Raw genomic sequence first — 22,123 nt, 5'->3', positions numbered from 1 at the left:
AACAACTTAAGCTTGACGGACATGTTTTGCATCTAGCGTCTCACGTTCATTTCAGTAAGCTAGCAAGAGTACACAACAGACAACTTCCGTGTAGGCTACTTCAAAATAAAAGCACTTCCTGTGACGGTTCGCAGTAAAACTAAATTACTGTTAAACAAATAAGGTTGTGTACCTTTTCACATATCAGCTGTAAATCAAGTACTGTAAATAGTGAGTTTTAATCACCGTTTCTTATTTAAGTGCTTTAAACAAACATTTCACAACACCTTCGTCATACACTGGTTAGCGAAAATTTGCCTCATCTGGCGATAGCTATTTTAGAGGCTGTGGACGTTGTTTACTTCATTAATGTGTTTACTGTGTTAATGGACTGAGGATGGGAGTAGGATTCGGCAGAATCTTAACCAGTGGATTCGGTATTCGGCCGAACCCCAAAAATCTGTATTCGTTGCATTCCTAGTGATTTGATTCAACAATATTGTAACAGTAAAGAAGCTGTGAATTTAACCTTCAGTGTGTAAAATGTGTTTTTCAGAAGGAGGAAGGTCTGATCCAGGGCCAGTTGAATCACTCAGACTCCAGACAGTACATTAACGAGCTCCGGGATCAAATCACTGAGCTCAAGAATGAGGTTGGACACACACACACACACACACACACACACGCACACACACACACAAACTAACTCTGATACTCGTATTAAAAACAAATGATACCATGGTAACGGCACTTTGTAGCGTACTCTTTACTGCTGCAACACAGTAAGCGGTTATGACACTTGCAGTGTCCCTTTCTGATATTATTGTTCACTTTTGTTTTCTTCACTGCAGACAAAAATGAACATCAGCAGTGTGTTTTCCATCAGCCTTTCACTGTTCCAGCTAGAGCTGAAATAATAAGTTGAAATAATATTGAGTGGCAGCAACAATTTTTATAATCGAGTTTAATTCAAAAATGCTATATTCCTGGGCGCCCTCTAGCTCACCTGGTAGTGTGTGCTTCATCCTCTCTCCCCCCCCTCCCCCATTTTCTGTCAAGCAATTTGAAGACATCACATTGGGCTCTGGGAACCTGTGATGGCAATTTTTCAATGGCAATGTTTTAGGCCAAATGATTAATCGAGAAAATAATGAATCCTTTGTTGCAGCCAGCTGTTTTCTTTTTGGGAAAGGTGGTTGTTTTGTTTTGCCTTCTATTCAGTCAACATGGAAGCTGTGGCAGCACATTGATCTAAGAAAGATGTCGATGTTAGGGATGATATTTCCATAAATCGACAGACAACGTCTACATCAGCGTCAATCTGTCACTGTGGCTAGGTAGCTAGCTAGCTATGTAGGAATATGACATCCCATATAAGACACACACAGTGCGTGTATACACATAGATAACCTGGAGCCTTGCAAACCTACACAGACAAATCTTGTAATACATGCAGCCTCACAACAGACGCCACTTCCACCCACGTACACTCACTCAGTTGTGTTAATGTCTTACTCGTAAAGGAGACCACTGCTCTTTCCCCAACAACTGTATTCTCATCATTGGGTTCACCGTGAACGTTAATTCCTAAAGATGAATAGGTTTCAAAAGAGTGTGTGATATTCAGAAATTTTTTTTTTCACAGTTGTGCAACTTTTTGTACACCGTTGTTCATTCACTCTGTCACTGTCGGGTTAAAACATCTATTGTAACTCCAGTTTTTATTTTCCCTTCAGAGGCGACTTGTGGATTGTTAAATTTCAATGACCTCTCGGGTTTATGAATGCCTTTCCCACCCGGTTTTGGAGACTCAAAGTTTTCACCAGACACTCACTCATGGGTTTGTTCATTCAGAGAGTCTCAAGTGCGTGACTAGGAGGGAAGTATTTAAACTTTGAAATGAGGGGGTGTGATGAGACTGTCCTGCCCTTTACTGCTCCTCTCTTTTCTTCTACTCCCCCCACCTTTTTTTATCAAAGCAGTGGTTTTATAAATGAGACCGAAACTTGCGTGACTACAGATGTGGAAGCAATGAACCATTTAGAAAAATCTCAGTGTAGTCCTCAAAGCGATCATCTTATGATTGAGTCATATTAACAGTGATGATACATGATGACTGGTTCTTCATAATGCAGATGATTTTACACACATTTATACATGTTATTCAGGATGATTCAGCTTGACATGAATTTAGCAGTTTTGCAAAGGCAGCACATTTTGATATTATTTAACCTGTTTGTATTGCAGAAGCAAACTGATAGAAAATGACTTATGTTCTTTATTTAGCTGTAGCTTTAAGAGAAATCAGACAGTCAAAACATTTCCACTGGTTAACCACTGGTTCCCCCCCCATCCTCCTCCCCCCCCCCCCCTCCTCCTCCCCTCCCCTCCCCTCCCCTTACCCTACAGCTAGCCTAAGTGTATGATAGGGGGAAACAAAAACCTCTGAGATTTGTCATGAGTCACTGTGGTACATGCAATGTTAACACAGAAAAAGCATGCATGTGTAGATAAAATGCGGCGGTAGCTCTTCTGTCAGACAGAACAACCACTGTAATCTGAAAGCTGGCTGGCAGCGATAGAGTGGAAAGATGCAAACACATTTTTTTATTTTTTTTTTACTTTTTCATTTGTACAATTTTAAAATCTAGTTATCACCACATGACAGGTGAGAGACCTCTTGTGCTTAGATTTAGCTGTAAAGACCCACCTGCTCTATTTGCACAACCTCAAATGGTAAGCAAGATTCAGATCAGTGGGCTTTTTTTTTTTCTCACACCCAACAACCTGTTAAAAAAAATTCCCAGCACCATTTCATACTTTTGCAGAGGCTCACCTAACAAATTAAACACAATTTATAGACTTATTAAACCTTAGTCTATTATTATGTAAGTATATACTATTATATATAAAATTCTTACATTTCACTTATGATGTTTAGAAACTCAGCTGAGAACTTTTGACTTTCAAAACATCAACACGGATCTTGGAGAAGGGGTGTACATTTAAGATTACAAACACTTCAGCTAATACTGTACATACACTGTACTGTATAGCATCGTCATCCTTACAGATGGGGCAGATGTTTTGCTGGAAATATGAATGCTACTTCACTTAAAGTTTATCACTTTGTAGGTTTTCCCTCCTCAACAAATTATTGTTAACTTAATGATCGACAATCTGAAGTAAATGATATAAAACCATCAGATTAATCCATAAATATATTTTTAACATGCCTTCACATTTTCTCCCTCATTGATATCCAATTGGTTTACACTCTTGATTGTGAGTGCAAGTTAACTATATATTTATATGTTGATAATAAAAAGGCTGTTATTCCCATCTGCCATAGAGCTCCATTGTTGTCCAAAGGCTATTAAAACACATCAATGAGCCACACTGTTCATGTTTAAGTAACATTTGCTAAAAACTACAGTGCCCAGCTGTTAAAGGAAAAAGGCACACCTTTTTAATTTTGAAACATTTACATCTTCAGTAGGAATGAATGGGTTAAGTACGACAGACAGGGTAACTAACACATTGTTGGTCTTTTCTCGGGATCACTGATGTATAGACAAAACTGTAGGGCCAACTAAAGTAAAACCTCCTTCTCTGTATTCAGATCAGGCAGTTGCGAGGGCAGAAGGCGGCCCCCAGCTCCAGGGTCAGCAGTGGAGGCGGATGTACCAACTACCAGGATCTGTGTCTGGCCAGCCCCGCCTCCGCCGAGGGGGACTATCTGAGCTCAGACGAGGACCTCCTCCCCAGCCCGCTGCCTCCCAACGCCCTTTACCCCAGTCTGTCCGGTCCATGTCACCCATCTGCCCGCCTCGACAGCGAGGGCAGCACGGACAGCGAGGCAGAGGAGCGGGTTCTGACACATCCCGACCCACAGCAGCTGTACGGCAGCATGGTGTGCGCCGAGGCGCTGGATAACTGAGACCTGGAGGGGGGTGTGAAGGTTGCATTGGATTTCTTTGAGCTAAAGAGACACTAGAGCTCTACAGGACGGGACTGCTACTGTAAACTGGAGCTGTATTATCCAATCCAGTGCGCCACCTCGGCTTTTCCAGTGTTTACCTTTTAACTTGATGCAGACATAGTGGCATTGATCGGACCTCTTGTGATCATCACTTCCTGTTGTCTCTCCGCTCTCCCGTTAGTGTCTCCATCACCTTGTTCCCCACACTGTCCGATCCTGTGTTCCCTGTCAAAGAGGTAATGTAAAGCCTCTCTCCTTGTTCCCACGTGTAACCGCGCCAGAAACCATCTGAACACAAACATATGACACACACACAAACAAAATGGACTGAAACTGGACAAGCAAGACTAGTGTTGCCTATCGCTGCTCTAGATCGAACCACTGGGCCTGAACCTGTGACTGACGAGGAGTGGAACATGGGTAGACAGAAAAGAACTCTTCCCTCTCCCTATAAACTGAGTGATAGACACTTGACACACTGTATGCTCGGTCTACCCTTATATGACTCTTCTTCATGATTGGTTCAGAGTTAAATACATCTTTATCCTCTCTTTTCCCTTTTTATGCTCTCAATAGAAAGACACGCACAAAAAATCCTATCAGCCATCCATTTACCTCTGTGTTAAAAAGAAAATGAGTGAGTCCGAGAAGGAGAGGTGCAGTGTAGGAATACGTACCCGTCAAACTGTAGGGATATCGCAAGATGGCATTCATTAATGAATCATTAACACTTTAACATACTACAGTAAATATGTGTGTTGTCTGTGTCTGTGGCTTGTAGATGGTGAGAAGCCAAGCGAGTTAAAACAACAGCTCATGTCAAAACACATTCACCATAACCCACAGGACAAGGAAGGAAGGAAGAAACTAGACATTGCCAAATCTTTTGTTTGTTTTTTAATTATTTATATGTTATAATTTATTTTGATATTTGTTTTATTTTTTATATATCTATATGAAACTATAGGAGTGTAGAGATACCGACAGAGACCAAGCCTTCTACACCGTCCTTTGTGCCAACTAGTCGTCTGTTACAGGTTTACTGTGACACCGAGTGTTTCAGAGACGGAAAATGTGCTGCTATGATTTTGGATTTACTTCTTCCATTTTGTTCTTTCTGTTGTAATATTTTTTTTTTTTTTATCTTTGTGAGGTTGACATGCAACCTCCTGTTTACTGCCATAGATTAGGATGACAACTACTGTGCAGACTGATCAAATCTGAAAACTGTTTAACTTGATTCCTCCCTGGAGCTTCATTTTACATTTAGCAGTGATGGGAACAAGTTGGCTTTCTTTTAAAACCAATCATGATCATTGTTTTTGTGTGAGTTAAAGGAATAGTTTGACGTTTTAGGACACTTATTTGCTGTCATGCTTAGAATTGGATGAGAAGATTGGGTAAAACTTTACTTGAAGTTTTCTACATAAGAGTGACATGACACTGTCATGACACATGAACCCTAACCCTAACCATAACTTGTCATGACAAAATCGAATGACCCTTACTAAAAAAGCGTTTATGACTTGTTTATAATGTTTTATGACACGTTATTGACAGTGTCATGTCACTCTTATATAGTAAACTTCAAGTGTAACCGAAGATTGACACTGATCTCCTATCTGTCAAATAGGATCCACAAACAGGAGGAGATGGTTAGCTTAGCTTAGCTGGGCATAGTAACTTCCTGTGCACAGTCAAGATAAAGTCCAGCAAGTAAACTTGTTTTATCAGTTTTTGGACGGGACTAAGTAACTGAATTGTGGCCACGGGTGGTACATGTATCATTGTAAACGCTAAAGGAACATTAGCACAAGTACAAGAGGTTCATAAAGTCAATCACTGACTCAGTAATGCCAGTTACAAATATAATGCAATAATATCTACCTAAGTTTTGCTAGCGTTAGCTTAGCATTATAAGCAACTAGTCCTACTGGGGCAAGTGAGGCTGTAGCAGCTAATAAAAACCCTGTGAGTATTAAATTGAGCAAAAGTTAGCCCTAATGTGTTATTTCCCCTTTCAAAAGTGACATCGTTTTTTTAGTCTCTTCAAACAAACAACATAAATGTTATTAGTTAGAGGTTTAACCTTTGGACAGAGCAAGGTTAGCTGTTTCCTGTCTTTATGTTAAGCTAAGATAACCATCTCCTTGCTGTAGCTTCATATTTAACAGACAGACATGAGAGTGGTGTCAGTCCTCTCCCAAACATCAAACAGTTCCTTTAATTATCAGTGTCCCATACAAGTCAAAAGAAATCCAGGTAACAGTGCTGATCTAGAATCACCAGGTTATGTGCATATATCACTTTTTGACAGCTAAAACAGCAGCATGTGGGCCAATGAAAGTGGAGGGAGTAGTTCATAGCATAAGGATGCCAACAGAGAGTGTGTGGGTGGGAAATATTTTACATATCAAACATTAATATATTCTGTGTAGAAAAAAGGGTGTAAAATGAATGGAGAGATATGAAATATACAGTGTAACAGGAACAAAAGTATATGGATAGGATTTAAATCTGTATCACGGTCAGTCAAGTGTCTTACTGAAGATGGTGAGTGTGTATAGTTTTATCAAACAGGGTGCCATATGTAAAGCAGTGATCTGCTTTTTGCACTACAGGGAAAGAGGAAGTCTCTGCTCATGTCATTAAGCAGTGAGAGATGGTGGGGGCGAACGGATTCATGGTAGGATCATTTATTATTTTATTCACATCTTCAGAGGGGCTGTGACGTTATCTAAGTACTTTGCTCCAAGATTATCCATCCTGACTTTGTATTGTGCTCCATGGTTCTTCGGACTGATGTTGAAGGATTTTCTCTAAAGGCCCACTTTTACGTGCAATACAAATGAAGGACTAGTAAAGGAGAGAATCATTCTTATCTTCTAAGAAATAAGGAAATTGGATCTTCCCGTAATCACCATTAAAAAGCTAAAGAGGATGTTGGTTTGCCCACCATACTGTTGCAAATAACAGCCTTTTAGTGGTCATTGCTGGGTGTAGCAACTGAAATCTCTACACTGAAATCAGTGTTTGGATGTCATCAGACCAAATGAGCATTGTACAAATGGTGTTGAGTTTCTTCTAGTTCTTAGTATGTACAGACTGGCATCGGCTCTGTTGAGCATGAAATTTAGGGCCTTTTTACTTTGGATCATAAATGGCAGAATTTTTCACTTGAAGCTATAATCCTTGAGATCAGTCTATCAAACCTCATTCTTTTTTTATCATATGTATCTATTCAAGGCATTTACATTCTGTATTTGCCTTCCCATATAGTAGTTTTCATTGTTACTGGTGGTGCCCGTCCTTCCCTTGTGGGATTCAAAGGATTTACAGGAAAAGATAGATTCATGTACTGGACATGATGCAGAAGACATAAACTGGTGCATGCGTGCTTTTCATGTGCAGTAATGCAAAAGGAAACATTGGATCATGAGTCGAAAAACATTTGACAGTATACTCTGTCAAAATTGCTTAAAGGCTGGTCGAATAGATTTGGAAACCCCTTCCCACCGCAGCGCCCCACGGTCGGACCAGGGGTGAGGTTGTGTCCGACAATTTCTGTAACTCTCCAAAACTGACGAGCCCAACATTCACATCCACTTCATGCTGGGATTGATTGGCCAGCTGTGCAGTGGTGAGAAAAGTAATCTGGGTTTGAAATTCATTGTTGACAACTATTTCGGTTACTTTTGATTTGATTTGTACACATTAAATATCGCGTCTCCCCGTCTTTATGACTGCAGGCTATTCGAAGCAGCTATAAACACTTGCCTTCCGACGTGATCAGACAACCCATTTTACTACTTATTTTCAAGCATAACTTGACCTTTAGTCTTTATCAAAACGTTGTCAAGCGGTAAATCCTCTCAGCCCATAATTTGAACGTCTGCACTGTGAACATATGGAGAAGTTCTTCTGTTGCATTTCTGACAGAGTAACCAGTCAAAGCATGTTTCAAACTGATCTCGGGGAGCCGTATTATTAAAATGCATTTGCCACTCCTACTGCTAACCAAGGGTGTTGCCCACCACAGCTGAAATCTTAAGGACTATAACTTTAATATTTCAGTTTAGATTTTAGTCAAAAAATCTAAATGCATAAACTAATTGTGGGAAGCTTTCATCCAAAAAGAACCCTAATCTGGACTCAGATCAGTGCTCAGTGTCCTTCAACACATTATAACACACCTGTACACTGCTGTTCAGTGATGGTGCTCTGTTCTCACCACCGTCTAAATACAACTCTATCTACTGTGACGAAACATTTTGATATGTTTGTAAATTACTTTTGAATATGGTACTAGCTCTCATCCTTAATATTATTTTTATAAGTACTTTGGTTTCTCATGCTAACAGCATTACGTCATACGATAATGATTAAACATAATGTGCCATATTGGTCGGTAGATTTACACACTATGCTAAACCATTTTATGTATGTTCAATGGTGGTTTGATCCAACAAGTCAGTCAGTACAGCCCTTCATTAAACAGCCATGTAATATAAAGTGAATTTTGTGTGGACTGAAATACGATCACACTGTGTTGCTCCAGATTTATCATCTTGAAACTGGAACATCCACACACCTTTTCCCTGATTTAAAGTGGGGAATTGGACAATGCAGTGCAAAACAGTGTGTCACAGATGGGTTTTTCCTCACAGACTGTGTTCGTCCGGGTTAGTCTAGTGTAGGATTTCTCAGATGTATGTACTGTATGTGACGGCTGTTGGATATCCACAGCATCATACCCAGGAACCTTGCCCACCCTCTCTCTTTCTGTCTTGCAATTCAACTGATGTTGTTATCAAATATATTAAATGACAGTACAGATTATATAAATTCCAGTATGATGGGGAAAAAAAAAAATACATTTCAGTGTTCTGTATCCTATGAATGATACAAAATAAACTTTGACATTGCACCTTTGCAAAGGTCTGATTGGGTTGTTGTTGTTTATTACTGGGGGTTATATTTACTCAAATGTTAGTTATGACAGTAGTTTAGTGTAATTTAGCTTTGTTATAATGTAAGTCTTCTACTAAGTCGAGATTTATGCATTACTACATTAACCCTCTGAGGTCTAGGGGCATTTTCACATATCTTCTTAAATTTACCTTTTTAGGGTATTTGCAGATAACTGATCCCCATGTGTTTCTTATCAAAATGTTCAGAACAAACTTAGCTTTCCTAATAGTGATGGCCACATTTTTTCTAGAGCAATGTGTAAAGAGATAATTTGGCGCTAGAGAAACATTAATGTTGGCTTTTTGAAATTCCTCAAATCTCTTTTGAAAACCAACCTAACTTCGGATGTGTTGTACAAATTGTCTCGGTGCTTGAAATTAATTTACCAAAGTCTTAGGTTATATATAATTAAAATAGTAAATCAAAAATTGCTTTTTGAGTAGGAGTTTTGTCAAACATTGTTTGGACGCGCAGGTGCGTCTTTCGTCTTCAGAGGGTTAAAACAGGTTGCCCCACACAAACTAGTTTTTATGCAGTGGGACGGCCCTTCTGCTTGGTGCGCTTTGCTTTCTGTCCCCAGGGCTGCAGACCTGTTGGAGGGTACGCAGCGACATGGGACCAATGCATTTAAACCAGAGCAGCAGCTGGTCTTCGGGCAGATTTCCTCACCTCAACCTCTGTGTTGTGGCTTCTGGTTCCTTTTCCTTTTTTTTTTTTTTTAACAGCACAATTTCTTAATGCAGCACATTTGAACTCAACCACTCCCTACACTACTGACTTTACAGATTCCTCCCATCCATTCTATTTAGTGGTAAAGAAATTACTTCATTAGATACTATACCAATGTGTGTCTGTTTTTTTTGTCCCAATATAAGAGCCGGGCTGTGACAGTAGAGATTAATTATTACTGAATATATAGACTCAGTAACTGTCAGGTATAGCTAACTGTACTAACTGGCAAAATGAACATTGGCTTGCTAATACATGTCTTGTTTAGAGTAAAAGAGGTAACATAAACATTGAAAAAGGGTCAACACATCTGACTCAGTCAAAATGCTGTTAAATTACATTTTACTAAAGAACACAATAGTACGGTGGTCGACAGGGGCAAACATAATGAAACACACGCAAATAGACAAAACACAAGCAAATTAAGAAAACCTCTTCATTAATTTGACAACACATGCAGCATTTAGTAAACGCGCTGCAAATACACAAATGCGCTGCAAATACAGAAACGATGCAAAAAGAAAAGCACACAATCCCCAAAAAAAACGCTGCATCCAGATTACACAACAGAAGTTCTCTAGGCCTCTAGGGGGAGTGCTAAGTGGAACCATAGACACAATGGACAAATAGTCTTTAAATGCTTCAGATGTAAAGTTATTCGCTGTCAAAGTGATGCCAAAATGAATGGCAGTCAATGGAAGGTGATGGCTTGTTAGCCTCAGAATCTCCCCATAGGAGGTATGGAGGTATAGAGGTATTTCCCGGATGCTCGCTTACCCCCTTGAGTTGAACAGACTGTAAGTATTAAGTCTATGTTTGAGATATGTTTTCTCTCGTTTGGTGCGTGTGTCTCTAGTTAATTGGCTCATGGCACAGGTGATACTCAATCAGCAGAGACGTGTCTGTAAACTCGTAGTACTAAAAAAGCAGAGCGCTCCCCCCCCCCACATGGGGTCCAAAATCAAGCCTTTTTACTTAGCGCTCCCCCTAGAGGCCTGGAGAACTTCCGTTGTGTAATATGCAGCGGGTTTTTTTTTTGTTGCATTTGTTTTCGGGGATTGTGTGCTTTTCTTTTTGCATAGTTTCTGTATTTGCAGCGCGTTTGTGTATTTGGTTGTGTTGTGTGTATTTGCAGCGTGTTTGCTAAATGCTGCGCATGTGTTGTCAAATTTATGAAGATGTTTTCTTAATTTGCCTGTTTTGTCTATTTGTGTGTTTCCTTAAGTTGCAGTGCGTTTGCCCCCGTCGGCCACCGTACAATATACCTCAAATTACAAAACATGCTAATAAGATCAGACTAAATGACTAAAATAGCAGTTTAGATAGTTTAGTATAATCAGATATTTCCCACTCATTCTAAACAGCATAAATAGGCCTACTACTAACTGACATATATTTCTCAATGTTTACATATACAGATGAACATGTTATACCTACATTTACAAAGGATTAGAAGCTACATTTACATTACATTTACAGTTATTTTTGTCAGTTGTGATGGCACAGTGACTTCCTGTTTACAGATTAAAATATTTCTTTACAAACAAACTTAGTGATGAATATACATATAGCGTGATGATGCATTTTTCAGTCCACCGTTCTTAATTTCACAAAATCTTTAGTATAAATATGTCCTCCATGATGTCAATTTCTTCTTCCTTCAAAGCTTGAATGCCACCAGAAATACCTTTAAAACTAAGACGTCTCTGTGATTACACAAGTACAATTAAATGAAAGGATAAAGCTGGCCTTATTCAATATTATTCTAATGTTAACAAATCCCATTAAAAGACCAAAACTAACAAACTGTTAGTCCATCTCTCACTGCTTTCTACTCACCTACTCAGCCCATGTGTTTCTACTGACGACTTTGATGTACAGTTGTTTTTTTTAAAAAGGCTCAGTAAACAGCTGGCCACTGTAGTTTGTAGCAAACGTTACTCAAATAGGAGGAAATATTTTCAGCAGTGGATTAATACACATTTAGCACGAAGCTGCAGTGCCCATGTTCATAATGAAGGAACATGTCAGTGGAGTGATGTGGCTCATTTGTGTGTGTTTTATAGTTTATCACCTTTTAACACAACTTTTCACACCCCCACTTCTCGTTCTCATTAATGTGCAATACTTTTTCTATGAATACTATGGAAAGGATTCTGCTGTTGCATCAGCAAGCTTCTTTTAAAATTGACCTCCGTGGTTATTTTGTAACCTGACTGTGTCAACATGTGTGTCAACACTTTCTGAAGAATTTTCAGCATAGTCTTTCCTCACGCTTCGGCTTCATCTGTCTAGATAAATTCTAGATTCCGTGCTGCTGTGAGCGTGCAGTGTTTGGGGTTTGTATGTGAGGAAGCAGTGTGGTTGTCGGCTCAGAGGTGTCTGAGCTGAAACACTTCCTCGTCCGTTTCTACTGTCATCTCACGACCTGCAGAGAACATCAACGGCTCGCAATCCAGGCTGACTCCACGTTGTCTCATTAGACTTTTTTTCCCAGTTAAATTCTTATTGTGAAGTTTGTGTGTGACGTTAAGAAGAACTGGTGGGATGTAAAAATCTGGTGAGTTTTTGCATATTTATTTATGAAAAGTACCTTCATATTTTTTGGTTAAATGAAAGCTGCTACAGCTTTGGTTTGTTGATGCTTATGTTTTCTATTGTACATGATGATTTAAAGGAAAACGCTTTTGGGCTCTTTGACTAAACGGTAGGCTAAAACTAATTCTGTTGAATTATTTCAGAAGTAATGATCCATATCAATCAAATCAATTGTTGTATGCATTTAGATGATAATCAGTTAGTTTAGTAATTATCTCAATGTGGATCTTTTCCTGAATGGTTTCGTTTATTATACAGAGGGAAGAGTAAAAGTATGCACAAACAACCTGTTACAAGATGCTTTTTAAATGTAATGTCAGTCAGTTGACACATTATCTTTTAGTGATTACCAGAGTTCATAAACAATGTTTATGATTTATGGCAAACACAGTTTAAAAGAAATATAAAGCACAAAACAGCTGTCAATTGTATTGCAACGCCTTTGCTCCTCTGTTAATATCGTGACAGATATACATACTGAATGTGACGGGGAATATAGGACAAATTTAGTTTGACTGTACACATTATGTTGTTCAGTCAATATTCAACACCAGTTCTAACATGTCATCCTTCTGAACTAAACAGTACTAAAACAAAAGATGTAACACTAACATGCTCATGCAAAGAAGTATACAAATTAAATAAATAATTGAATATATTTCATCAATCAAACAAAGTTCCTCATAGCCAGATATATCACATAAAATGTGATTTAGCTTCTTATTAAATTAATGGCATTATGGCATTAGTACCGTATTAACAATCTTATAATGTAATATACAATATATAATTCACAGGGGCAGATTTTCTGCAGAACAAGTGCTTTGGTGATACTTTTAAGTATATTTAGCTGATAATACTTTTATTTCTACTTTACTTAAGTAGAATGTTGAATGCAGGACTTCTACTTGGAGTGTTTTTAGATTGCTGTATTGGTACCTATACCGTATATAGTATAATATCTCTGAGTTCTTCTTTCACCACTGCAAACAACCTTGTGTATGTTACATAAAAGAGAATATCTAAAGTCACATGCCTTTCTGTGTTCCACATTTAATACATATATCAGGAATACAGGTATTAAATTGATTGAACACGGTTGGTGTCATAATCCGTTTATGTCGGTGAAATTTAAAGCAAGTCTTTATTGATTGTGTTTGAGCATTTGAGCAGATGTCTTGCCAATCCTCTGCAGTAATCTCGTCATTTATGTTCACACAAGCCTTTTATTTTCTAAGAAGATCTGGAAACTGTCCACCATTATTTTGTAAAAGTGAGAGGTCTGTCCTCCCATGGAGTGATGCTTTACTGTTATCTACTAAGTGAAGATAGAAGATAATTTACAGCAGCTTGTTTTATTCTTCTTAATCTATCATTTTAAGTTTTCTTTTTTTTAAATAAACATGTAACATGTTTTTTGCTTTACACCTCCGTGTCCTCCACTGAAATCCTCCACTGCAGCTTCACCTTTGCTCGAGTGTTAGTCATGAAATGCGTTGCTGTTAGTAAAGTGTTATATTTGCAGTTCTGATGTGACTTTTTGTGTCACAAGTGTCACAAACCAGGTTTGAATGTAAGTCTAAATGTCAGTTTTAATCATATTTGGCGCACTTTCACCTGCAGTGTGAATGTAGCGTAGCAGCTCCACACATGGGAGAAACATTTCTGCAGTGATGAGGCCTTTAGTGTCAAGTAAGCCACTGCTGCCTAAACGGCATCTGACCGGCCACCTGGAGTTTATAAAGCAGAATTTAAAAGACGGAACAAGAAGAAAAAGATTCGGGGGCAGGTAAACTGGCCCAGCAATGATCAGACCAAAACACAGAGAGGTCCATGAAAATAAAACTTTTTAGAGCACCCCTGTGTGAAACAAATCTGTGAGATCACAGTTCAACATCCAGGCTGAGAGCTTGAACAGGTCTGCAAGGGGAAAAGCTGCCAAAATCCAGATGTGCAAAGCTAGCAAAGGCAGAAACAAGAATAAAGCAGAAACAATAGTTGAAACAAGAAGGCTAACTTCTCTGTCACTTAATAAAAGGCCTGATATTTAAGTAAATCACATATTTTAGGGTATATTTATTTTACTTTTTATATAGGCCTATCTATAGCTACATGTCAAGATTGATGGCCAAAAACAAAACAAAAACAATGTATCATCTGTAACAACTAACCCGCTGTAACCTATCGTTATGTTGTAATCTACATGTTGTCAACACCAAACGATGTCCTTTCTGATGATCCCATTCTTTGTCTGTTCAACAGTATGAACCAGGGGCAATTCTAGGCTCAGACCTTTAGGGTGGCTCAGCCCCTAATGAGAATGTGACACGGATACAGTGCCCCTGATAAATCAGTAATTTAATTAGCCAATAATCTCTGAGCTTGCTACTGTTTTAGCTACTAACGTTTTTTCACTATTAACACTACGATGGAACTAAACCTGACACTTTATAAGTCACAGTAATAACGACCAATTTGACACAATGTTCTAACATTCAGCAATTTTAGTTGCCTACGTTTCAATTTGGGTTCTAATCTGCGCCATGAAATTACCAACTTCTTCTCTGGGAACGTTGACAACCGCACTCCTGCTCTCCTTTTGACCGAGTAGAGCGAGACTCAGCCGATTGGCCAAAACTACTTTTCTGTTAAACCTTTCCTTGACTGGGCTGCTACTGCTGTACACAGGGAACATACTACTACTACTGTTGTTCACAGGGAACATACTACTACTATTGTTGTACACAGGGAATATACTACTACTACTACTGTTGTACACAGGGAACATACTACTACTACTGCTGTACACAGGGAACATACTACTACTGTTGTACACAGGGAACATACTACTACTACTGGGTTACAGGTCCATATCATGGCGACAGCCCTTTGAACCTGTAATTGTTTGTCCTCTGTCACTAACAGACAAGTTTGCAAACTCTAACTTGAAGCACTAAAATAGATTTAAAAAATATATATATTTAAAAAATCTTTTTTTTAGTTTGAGCATCCCTAAAAAGGGTCTAAAATCGCCAATGGTATGAACAAAACTATATCATATGTTAATTACAATGATTCAAGTAGGAAACAAACTATTGAATGTACAGTTCTGCTGCCCTCTTTTGGGCAGTACAAATATCACATGTAACACTTTGGGTCCATCGTTTTAGTGTTAGGGTCAGGTGGTACACTACATATAAACTACTGCTGCAGAGTATACTAATTTGGTTTAGTTTCCATAACATATGTAAATACGTAACCACTAAGATTTAGAAAAGGAAAAGGTAAAGGATTCATCTGGTCTGTGGGAGAGCACAGGCTGTGCCAAATTGAATTCAATCAATAATACATTGTATTTTTTTAACCCCCTCTAGATAACTTTGATTTCAGGTGTAGAGCAGATCTTCTTCCCTTTTGAGTGATGCCTCGTTCTTTCTTGGTGAAGCGAGGAGGGCTGCACCACCTAGGAAAAAAGACTGGGTCCAGGAATACGTCCATGCAGTACTCCACATCAGAAACACCAGATAATGATGCAGTAGCCATCGCATTACTGCAGCAGGACCTTCCTGCTGACTGCCTCTCTAATGGAAGTAATCACCTTCAGCCATTCAGTCCCAAATCTTATGGTGGGTGACAGAGCTAATTCATATTTTTTTCATTTGGATAAGTCTTTATCACAAGCATTGTTTCACAGAGACAACAAATACACAAAACACTTCCTAGATAATTTTTAAAAACCAAAATGATTTCTAGTAAGCGGCAATGACGGGTTTAAAGTAGAGGATGTATGGAGAATATATTTATTTTTGTATTTATTTTTGTTGTGTGACAATTTTCTGAGCCATTATTCAAATAATTCTGATAATCGTACATATGCTATTGAAATATTCAAAGGTGTATCATGAATCCAAGGTTCCAGACGTTTGCATAAATAGCAGCCAGTCAACTTACCTGTCTGTCTTTATACTCAGACTGTAGATCTGCTGAGCCCTGCAGTCCTGTCAACTCAAAAACTTTAAGCCCTGTGGAGAAAGACGAGTCTCGGCCTCCCACACCAGCTGTATGGTCCAGGCCTCATGTGAGCTCAGAGTATCGAGACAAACTGTCTGTGGGACTGGGAGATTTGACTCAGCACCCTCACATCCTGAGGGGGATCAGGAGCAGTGGCTGCTTGAAGATCAGTGCTCCGAGGCAAGAGTGTCCACTCTGTAGCAAAGTATGGCATCCCTTCCAGTTTACGTTTTTTTTCACGGTTTCCATGGTATTTCTAGAGGTAGTTTCCCGCCTTCTGCTCTCCTGAAGTCTGAAGTTATTTTAACGTGTTAAAGTGATGTTCATCTTGTCTTTGCAGGTATTTTCATGTTTGTCAAGTTTGAAGACTCACATATGCAAGAGTCACGGAAGCAGAGCACCAGCACACAACAAGTCCAGCAGGACAGATACTGAGCGGTCATCGTGCAGGGGCAAGGTCAGCATCACATTTCTTCTTATATGGAATTATCTTACTATCTCACACTAAAACAATCAATGTCATGCACATATGAGGTGCCTGAATCCATAACCACAGTACCTGTTGTTTTAGGAGAGGACATTTGGCTGTACAGTGTGTGGAAAAGTGTTCAAGCGCTCCTCCACCCTCACTACTCATCTGCTCATACATTCAGACACCCGTCCCTACCCCTGCCAGTACTGTGGCAAAAGGTTCCACCAGAAGTCTGACATGAAAAAACACACCTTCATACACACCGGTGGGTTTCCCCTTTGGCTGTTTCTAATATGCTGACCTCATTTATATGAAATTATTAAACTGAACTGCTGTTTCATTTTGTAGTACATCTCTATGCTACTTATATTAGCCCGGGCACCACTAATGCTAATCACTAGCGTATATTGTTAATGCTTTCAGCAGATTGCATGTAAACTCAAATTTACAGTATTATCTGCGACCCAAACAAATGTTTATTGTTCTGACAAGCATTTATACTGTATTTTGTCACAATAACAGTCCCTTTACTCTTACCTGTGCAACATATATATGTGACAATAGTCAGCAACACTGACTGAAATGAAAATGGGAACACCACTGCCTATATATGTATGTATGTATGTATGTATATATATATATATATATATATATATATATATATATATATATATATTAGGGCTGTCAATCGATTAAAAAAAATTAACTAATTAATTGCACAATTTGCTGTAATTAATCGCGATGAATCGCTTTTTTAAATTGAGACTGAAGCTTATAACAATGGATATTTAAATGCTAAATCATTTAACTTTGCAAATATGAAGAAAAAAACAAACAAAGAAAGGTTCTGCTAAGTTCAGAATGTTTAATATCTTTCAGAACAACAGCAGCAACAATTTGGCTTATTTAGTCCTGCTGAAGGCTGCTGGAAACGCCTAGAAACTGTCTGACTTGAGAGCAGATTTTTGTCACCGTCCCCGGCTGCTGTCGCCTGCTCTCGTCTACTTTACAGGCGAGGCGCAGTTCATCTCCAACGAGCCTATGTTCAGTCGGCGGCATGGCAGTCGGGACTCACCCGGAAATGGCGAGCGGAGTGAGGTGACTAGTCTCAAAATCTGACGAAAATCTTCTAAACTGACCTTTGTTGAGCTGAAATGAAGACAGATTCAGCAACTGCACGGCCTATTTCTCGCTTAAAATGTTTTCAGAAACATGTTTCAGTGAACTATCTTAGTACAATATGAGATCGTATTCTGAACGGCCGCCATGACAGTCTGGCTCTCAATATCCGGAGAAAACAAACCCATGTGACGCGTTCGTCCAATCAGCTGCCGGTTTTCATTACTTGGGCAACAATACAGAGTAGCGCCGCCTGGTGTTATGGAGACGTATTACGTTTCTCAGCCGCCACATGAAGTAAACAAACACAGCTGCGTTAATTTCGTTAATTTTTTTTAAGGAGTTAAATATTAAAAAATTAACGCAAAAATTAACACGTTAATTTAGACAGCCCTAATATATATATATATATATATATATATATATATATATATATATATATATATATATATATATACACACACAGTGTTGGGCAAGTTACTTCCAAAATGTAATACATTATAGATTACTAGTTACTGTCATTTGAGAGTTATTAGTTATATTACAATATTACTGTCTCTGAATTGTAATGCGTTACACTACTTTTGCATTACTTTTGAGTTACTTTCGCCAAAATACCAGCAGAAGTTTGACTTGGCAGCGAGCTTGTGAATTTCATCACTGGATCAATAAAGTCTCCTCTTTATCCACTTTAATACACCATAGATTATTCATAATATTTGCATAATTAATATGGATATGCAAAGTAACTAAAGCTATAAAAATAGATAAGTAAAACGTACAATAGGCAAGAAGGAAAAAATAAAAATACTCAATTAAAAGTAGGCCTACCTTACAGTTGTATTGAAGTACTGCATTGTTGTAAAATGTTTGTTTAAAGCACTTTGAAAAAGAAATTCATGTTGTTTAGTTTAAAACAGTCTAAAGGAAATGGTCAATTGTAGTGCGATTAAAACTCACTATTTACATTATTTACAGTAGCCTACTTGATTTACAGCTGATATGTGAAAAGGTACACAACCTTATTTAACAGTAATTTAGTTTTACTGCGAACCGTCACAGGAAGTGCTTTTATTTTGAAGTAGCCTACACGGAACATGTCTGTTGTGTACTCTTGCTAGCTTGTGTTGAGACGAACGTGAGACCCTAGATGCAAACATCTCCGTCAAGCTAAGTTGCTCACTTTCTTGTGTGTAAAACTGAAACATATTGAACAGTAAATGGTCACAGTAAAAGACAAGCGTTTTTGGTCGTCTTTCGAAGCCATTCCACTATAGGCAGAGTTACTCTCTATGGCTGATAAAATGCAATAATATTTACGTGTACTAGCAAGCCTAAACATTAATTCCCGACATGTTTAAATCTGTCAGCGGCTCGGACACACTGCTGTCCAAGCTGACGTACCGTCACCTGTTGGGACACAGATGTTATGAAATAATACCAGAGCCTGTCTATGGAGAGCCTGTTCACTCTCTATCTCACTCCCTATTAGCCCCATTGTACCAACCCGGAATTTCCCCGAGAGTGGAAGTTCTCCCCTTATTAGACATTCTCTGATAATACTCAGGGCTTTTTTTTCCTGTGAACAAACGTTTCGCGGTGTTGGGAAATTCTTAAAAAACGTTGCGTTAAAATGCGTTGTAACTTGCGTTACTGAGATTGTAACGGGTATAATATTACCGAAATTTAATTAGTAATGCGTTATATTACTGCGTTACAGCAAAAAGGAATACATTACTGTAATTACTTTTACTCCCAACTTACTCCCAGTTACTCCCAACACTGTATGTGTATATATGTATATATATATATATATATATATATATATATATATATATATATATATATATATATATATATATATATATATATATATATATACATATATACATATATACATATATATACATATATACATATATACATATATATACATATATACATATATACATATATATATATACATATATACATATATATATATACATATATATATATATATATATATATATATATATATATATATATATATATATATATATATATATATATATATATATATATATATATATATATATATATATATATATATATATATATATATATATATATATATATATATATATATACATATATATATATATATATATATATATATATATATATATATATATATATATATATATATATATACATATATATATATACATATATATATATATATATATATATATATATATATATATATATATATATATATATATATATATATATATATATATATATATATATATATATATATATATATATATATATATATATATATATATATATATATATATATATATATATATATATATATTAGGGCTGCCACCTCTTAGTCGATTAGTCGACTAATTGGTCGTTTTGGTCTTCGTCGACTAAGATTTCTTTAGTCGATTAGTCATTTTTTATGCTTATTCATGCTTAATTACTTATTTTCAAGAAACTTCTGAGCACATTCATGGTAAACACAAGATTTAAAGTGGTGCTTTTGCAGGATTAATTGTGGAGAAACTCAGTTTTACAGATGGTTAATTAACTACATTTATATTGTGCTTTTCTAGTCTTAACCACCTCTCAAAGCGCACAGCTCTGTCAATTAAATCAACTAATCGATTAGTCGACAAAATCGTGTGTTAGTCGACTAAGAATTTCTTTAGTCAAGGACAGCCCTAATATATATATATATTTGTCCTGCAAAGCATCAGTTTGCTTGAAATTAAATCTTGTTCATTTAATCTGAACAAAAAGTGTAAAAACAATATGTGCTGGACTATTTCTTGTCTTGTCACTTTACCCAGTCATGAAATAGTCCAGTAATTAAGTAATTTACATTACTCGCCATGAAACTACAACTTGTTTTTACACTTAGGTTTTTCTTATGGCTTGAACAAATTAAATAACATGTTGATTAGTAAATGTAAGAGGTGCTGGCAGAGGAGCTTGATTGTGTTATCTTTGGACAGAGCCAGGTTAGCTGTTTCCCCGATTCCAGTCTTTATGCTAAGCTAAGCTAACCAGCAGTTGGCTGTTACTTCATAATTAGCATCTAATATCAATCTTCTCATCTAACTCGCAGTAAGAAAGTGAACATACTTATTTGTATATTTACCAAAATGTCACTATTTTCTTGAAGTTATTTTTAAGCAAAACATCCATTGATTGAAGTCTCTCAAATGTCTTTGTTATTGTAAAATATATTTGGCAAAACAAGCTATTTAATACTGTATGCATGACTTAACTGATTATTTATTTATATATATATATATATATATATATATATATATATATATATATATATATATATATATATATATATATATATATATATATTTTCAATAATTGAAGTACTATTCATCTTGTCAGAATTTGGCTAAAGGGGGCCAACTTGAAAGACTTTTAACACATCAGAGCAGTGTCTGTTTGATCAACAGTTTGAACATCCTGTGTATTTACATGATGTGTGCTGTGTTGTGTTGCCAGGCGAGAAGCCCCATGTGTGTCAGATATGTGGGAAGGCATTCAGCCAGAGCTCCAACCTCATCACCCACAGCCGTAAACACATGGACGACCGGCCCTACCGCTGTCCTCACTGCCTCTACAGCTTCCAGCACAAAGTGGACCTTAGGCAGCACCAGGACCACCACTGCACCTACCGCTGACTCGGACACCGCCGAGTCATCATCGTAGCCTTTTTATTTTTTTAAAATAACCAGTGGAAACACATTCAGAACAGAAAGCTACTGAGTGTGTTGACTACTTTTTCCCAGTATGTGAAATACAGTTTTTTATATTTATATACAAGAAGTTCACTATTATTTGTTAACATCATGTTTACAGCGAGAAAAAGTAATTGCCCCTTGTGGAATTAATAAAGTTGTTGAATTGAAGTGAGAGATGCCATCATATGGTTCCTTACAAAATATTGGCATTACTAAAGATGATTAAGTTTTTAAGAGAAATGTTCTTATGTTTTCCACATGTCTATATTCTCTGCAGATCTGTGATCATGTGAGTGTATGTGCTGCTGAACTTTTGCTTTCCCTCTACAGTACACAAGATGGAATATTATAGAAATGTAGCTTTGACACAGACTGATGACACTGCTAGCTAGCTATCTATCTATCTATCTATATATATCCTTGAAAGCAGTTTAAACAAGAAGTATTCATGTGGATCGGCATCAGTATTGAGTAAATTATTTAATACAGAAGCTGGTG

General features: G+C 37.4%; 2 protein-coding genes across 2 annotated transcripts in view; both read left to right on the top strand.

Moving 5' to 3' along the window:
• The window catches only part of evi5l (ecotropic viral integration site 5 like), a 39,880-nt gene extending 30,987 nt beyond the window's left edge, over window positions 1–8,893 (top strand). The window contains exons 18-19 of the mRNA XM_028600478.1: window positions 536–631; window positions 3,602–8,893. Of these exons, the coding sequence (XP_028456279.1) occupies window positions 536–631; window positions 3,602–3,919 (414 nt within the window). The 3' untranslated portion in view covers window positions 3,920–8,893. The remainder of the gene's footprint in view (window positions 1–535; window positions 632–3,601) is intronic.
• Window positions 8,894–11,920: 3,027 nt separating this feature from the next.
• On the top strand, window positions 11,921–21,797 carry LOC114573441 (zinc finger protein Gfi-1b-like). Its single transcript, XM_028605655.1, has 6 exons — window positions 11,921–12,221; window positions 15,634–15,885; window positions 16,231–16,475; window positions 16,611–16,727; window positions 16,842–17,007; window positions 21,387–21,797. The coding sequence occupies exons 2-6, from the start codon at window positions 15,681–15,683 to the stop codon at window positions 21,563–21,565; spliced, it is 912 nt and encodes a 303-aa protein (XP_028461456.1). The 5' UTR covers window positions 11,921–12,221; window positions 15,634–15,680; the 3' UTR covers window positions 21,566–21,797.
• Window positions 21,798–22,123: the final 326 nt, after the last annotated feature.

This window comes from Perca flavescens, chromosome 2, assembly GCF_004354835.1.
Source record: "Perca flavescens isolate YP-PL-M2 chromosome 2, PFLA_1.0, whole genome shotgun sequence".
NCBI classification, from domain to species: Eukaryota; Metazoa; Chordata; class Actinopteri; order Perciformes; family Percidae; genus Perca; species Perca flavescens.
Note: the sequence above shows the minus strand (reverse complement) of the source record. Positions and strands in the feature narration are given on the sequence as shown.